At 39.3% G+C, this 4565-nt stretch overlaps 1 protein-coding gene across 2 annotated transcripts in view; it reads left to right on the forward strand.

Annotated features, from left to right (window-relative positions):
• Positions 1-4009, forward strand: part of LOC133655258 (EEF1A lysine methyltransferase 3-like) — a 477733-nt gene extending 473724 nt beyond the window's left edge. The window contains exon 3 of one of the 2 annotated variants that reach the window (XM_062055248.1): positions 2607-4009. In XM_062055248.1, the coding sequence (XP_061911232.1) occupies positions 2607-3004 (398 nt within the window). In that variant the 3' untranslated portion in view covers positions 3005-4009. The remainder of the gene's footprint in view (positions 1-2606) is intronic. The other variant, XM_062055243.1, reaches the window with a different exon arrangement.
• The last annotated feature ends 556 nt before the right edge of the window (positions 4010-4565 follow it).

The following is a 4565-nucleotide window of genomic DNA, read 5'->3' on the forward strand; positions in this document are numbered from 1 at the left end:
ACGTACCTTAATTGTTTCCAAACGGTGTTTGTAACACGGCAGTAAAATGGCTGATCAAACAAAACAGAAGTCATCGTCGTGGACCCACTTGCTGTGCAAGCTAGCTCTCCAATCAGCTAAACAGACTCAATAACTTCTAAATCGTCCAGAAAAGATAGCACATAGTGGCGTATCTTCCGGACTATAGAGCGCACTGACATTTAAGCCGCACCCACTAAATTTAAAAAAATAAAATGTTTCCATATATTAGCCGCACCGGACTATAAATCGCAGATATATATGTTGTGAAATTAGTTATTTACACACCTTAATTGTTTACAAACGGTGTCTGTGACACGGCAGTAAAACGGCTGATCAGACAAAACAGAAGTCCTCGTCGTGGACCCACTTGCTGTGCAAGCTAGCTCTCCAATCAGCTAAAAAGACTCAATTAATTCCACGGTGACGTTTTGGTGAATTTAATGAAGAATGTGTGAAACTGAAACAATACGAAAAAAAATGCCATTGTAAGTTAATAATACTAACACAGACACTCGTAAACGTGTTAACATATTAGCTAATACTAGTGACATTAGCTTGATTACATTACGATAGCACATACAAATATGCATGAAAACACTCCTACAGACAACACACATGGGACGGCTTAGTAAGTAAGAATTGTTTTAGTTATATTGTAAAACTTACAAACGTTGCTTGGAGCGATGAATGAACAAACCATACAAGTAGGAACGCTATGGATGGTTATGCTTCCTGATGAATACACGGAAGTACATGTTCAACCCGCAGTGAGCGAGCTCGTCCAAAAGATGGCGGCCTAACACAAACAATACCACACATTTTCAGCATCTCTGTAGATGTTGCATGAAAACTCTTTAGTGAATAGAAAACTTTATGGCCGTCGGCGAAGAAAAATCCCTAAATTAGCCACAAGGTTTTATAAGCTGCAGGGTTCAAAGTTTTGTAAAAAAAAAAAAAAAAAAGTAGCGGCTTATAGTCCAGAAAATAGGGTAATTCTCTTAGCTGGCCTTTAACCTTTTTCCACTCACACCTGCAGTTTTCTGTTAGCACCACCGGAGGCAGCGTCTAGCGAACCTATTATGTGAACACATTTTCTCATTAATCACCAGTTTTGGGGAAATTATTTCAAAAAAATAATTAAACTGCCAACAGAATTACACCTTATTAAATTACTTTCAGGATCTTGTGGGCTTTTTTTGTGTGAATTGGCGTCAAAAGTTGCAATATTTTGAGGCTTACTATTTCTTTCCATAACATTGAATTAGCTTGTGATTTTATGAACTTGTTATTTTTTAAGTGTACTACAAACCTCAGCAAGCACAGAATTTCAACAAAAAACTGGATGGCAAACACTGATGTTTTACTCCTTTTATACTGCAGAGACTAGATGGCAGAGCAACTACTAGAAAATTCCCGCAGAAATTTTGATGGGCCTGCTATCTGTGCCCTGGACCTCTGGCCTGGCCGGGGGACGTCGGAAGCCGCCGTACTTTTAAGATGGTGCCGAGTGTCTGAATCCGTGAGTTTTAGGTGTAACTGTACAAAATGAGCTATAGAGCTAGCCTAAAACATTGCCATGGTTACACACTTAGGATATATGCTGACGATGGCATGCTAACAGTTAGCATGTCTCACATATCAAGTAACACGGCTGTATGGTGTATGGCTGCCGAAGTAGAGAAAAAAGTGAAAAAACAGTTTTAAAAAAGTTTGCATGCTAATATTAGCTGGCTAGCATGCTAACGTTAGCATGCTAACAGTTAACAAGTGTCACGTACCAAGTTATTTGACTCTTGGGTGAACAGAAGCCAATTTAGCTAAAAAAAATATGTTCATGTTAGCATGCTAGCAAGCTAACGTTAGCATGCTATCAGCTTTGTGTCGAAAAGTAGACAAGTATGTGAACAAAATGAGACGTTATACACAGCTGAGCTACAAGAGGAGGTAATCTTGTCTTTTTGGCGTTTGTCTCAGAGCAATCGTCCATTAAAAGGGTATGTACCCGTTCAATTGGCCTATTTTTTTTTTTAATTTGTGAATAGCGTCACCGTGGTAACACGAAATGTCGCCAACTTAAAGTACCGCCGTAGGCGCGAGTACGACCTTTCCGATGGTATAACGTGTGGGGGTTCGTTTGCCGATCCATCTCGTATTAATCGTAAGAGAAACGTGCGGAACTATAATAATAAAAGTTGAAGTATGAGGAAAAATAATATGGGCTGCTCGCATCGCAGCAGGCCCATAATTATAAAATAAAACACCATTAAAGGACTTCTTCTCTACAAGTTTCAGACATTCTCCATGTTGGTTTTACCTTGTTTGTCCACCTTTGTTCCATCAAGGGCGGTAATTTCTGCGGGTAAATGATATCGTATCATCACACTTCAACATCTCTAACAGGCAACTGAACATCTGATGAATAATTGCCTAAAGTGGATGAAGAAAGGGGAAATAAATAACCAGGAAGTGAGGATGATGTGTTGCCAAATGTTGACATACTACATTACCCAGAAGGCTTAGCGCTGCAGATTTAAAAGTGTGGAGAGTCAAGTGGTAGTCATTGTTATTGGTGTGATGTGGTTCAGGTGCAGACGTGACCCTCACAGACCTGCCAGCGACTGTGCCACAGCTGCAAGACAACATCTGGGCCAACATGCCGTCCAGCGGGTGGCCTTCCTCCCCGCCCGCCGCCCTCCCCCTGCGCTGGGGCCAGGACCACAGGAAGTTCCCCTCGGACTGGGACTTGGTGCTGGGCGCAGACATCGTGTACCTTCCCGAGACGTACCCGCTGCTGATGGACACCTTGGTGCACCTGTGCAAGAACAAGGCACAGCTTTATCTGTCTTCCAAGATGCGAAAGGAGCACGAGACGCCACGCTTCTTTGAGGAACTTCTCCCAGAGAGGTTCGACGTGCAGCTCGTGCACCGCGACCACAACCACAACATCAACATTTACAGAGCAGCTCTGAACAAGGAGTTCTAGTTGAAGGAGTCACTTCCTGGTTTTAAACTTCAGGAACCTTTTTGTATCAATTTTAACATTCCATTTTTATCTTTTTACCAGGTGTCTTCACACCAACCATGTGGAAAACTGCACAGTCACTATCTTTTTGGATTCCTAAACAGTGTGTATATTAGGGCTGCGAATCTTGGGGTATAAATAAATAATAAATGATAAATGGGTTATACTTGTATAGCGCTTTTCTACCTTCAAGGTACTCAAAGCGCTTTGACAGTATTTCCACATTTACCCATTCACACACTGATGGCGGGCGCTGCCATGCAAGGCGCTAACCAGCAGCCATCAGAGGCAAAGGGTGAAGTGTCTTGCCCAAGGACACAACGGACGTGACTAGGAAGGTAGAAGGTGGGAATTGAACCCCAGTAACCAGCAACACTCTGATTGCTGGCACAGCCACTCTACCAACTTCGCCACGCCGTATCCCACGATTCGATTCAATATCGATTCTTGGGGTCACTATTCGATTCAAAATCGATTTTTTTTTCAATTCAACACGATTCTCGATTCAAAAGGATTCTCTATTCATTCAATACATAGGATTTCAGCAGGATCTACCCCAGTCTGCTGACATGCAAGCAGAGTAGTAGATTTTTGTAAAAAGCTTTTATAATTGTAAAGGACAATGTTTTATCAACTGATTGCAATAATGTACATTTCTTTTAGCTATTAAATGAACCAAAAATATGACTTATTTTATCTTTGTGAAAATATTGGACACAGTGTTTTGTCAAGCTTATGAGATGCGATGCAAGTGTAAGCCACTGTGACACTATTGTTCTTTTTTATTTTTTTTTTTAAATAAATGTCTAATGATAATGTCAATGAGGGATTTTTAATCACTGCTATGTTGAAATTGTAACTAATATTGATACTGTTGTTGATAATATTCATTTTTGTTTCACTACTTTTGGTTTGTTCTGTGTCGTGTTTGTGTCTCCTCTCAATTGCTCTGTTTATTGCAGTTCTGAGTGTTGCTGGGTCAGGTTTGGTTTTGGAATTGGATTGCATTGTTATGGTATTGCTGTGTATTGTTTTGTTGGATTCATTAATTTAAAAAAGAAGAAAAAAAATATAAATTTAAAAAAATCGATTTTTGAAAAATGAGAATTTATACTGAATCGCACAACGTGAGAATCGCGTTTTGAATTCGAATCGATTTTTTCCCACACCCCTAGTGTATGTATGTATGTATATACAGGTATATATACACACACACACATATATATATATATACACAAGAGTTGTAGTAATTATTGGAAACTCAAGACAGCCATGACATTATGTTCTTTACAAGTGTATGTAAACTTTTGACCACGACTAATATATATATATATATATGTGTGTGTGTATATATATATATGTGTGTGTGTGCGTGTGTATATATATATATATATATATATATATATATATATATATATATATGTGAGTGTGTGTGTATATATATATATATATATATTGCTTACTTGCTTATGGTTGTCCATCGATGCGATGATGACCATCTTCTTTTATTTGTGAGTCTGCT

The sequence above is a fragment of the Entelurus aequoreus genome, linkage group LG01 (assembly GCF_033978785.1).
Source record: "Entelurus aequoreus isolate RoL-2023_Sb linkage group LG01, RoL_Eaeq_v1.1, whole genome shotgun sequence".
NCBI classification, from domain to species: Eukaryota; Metazoa; Chordata; class Actinopteri; order Syngnathiformes; family Syngnathidae; genus Entelurus; species Entelurus aequoreus.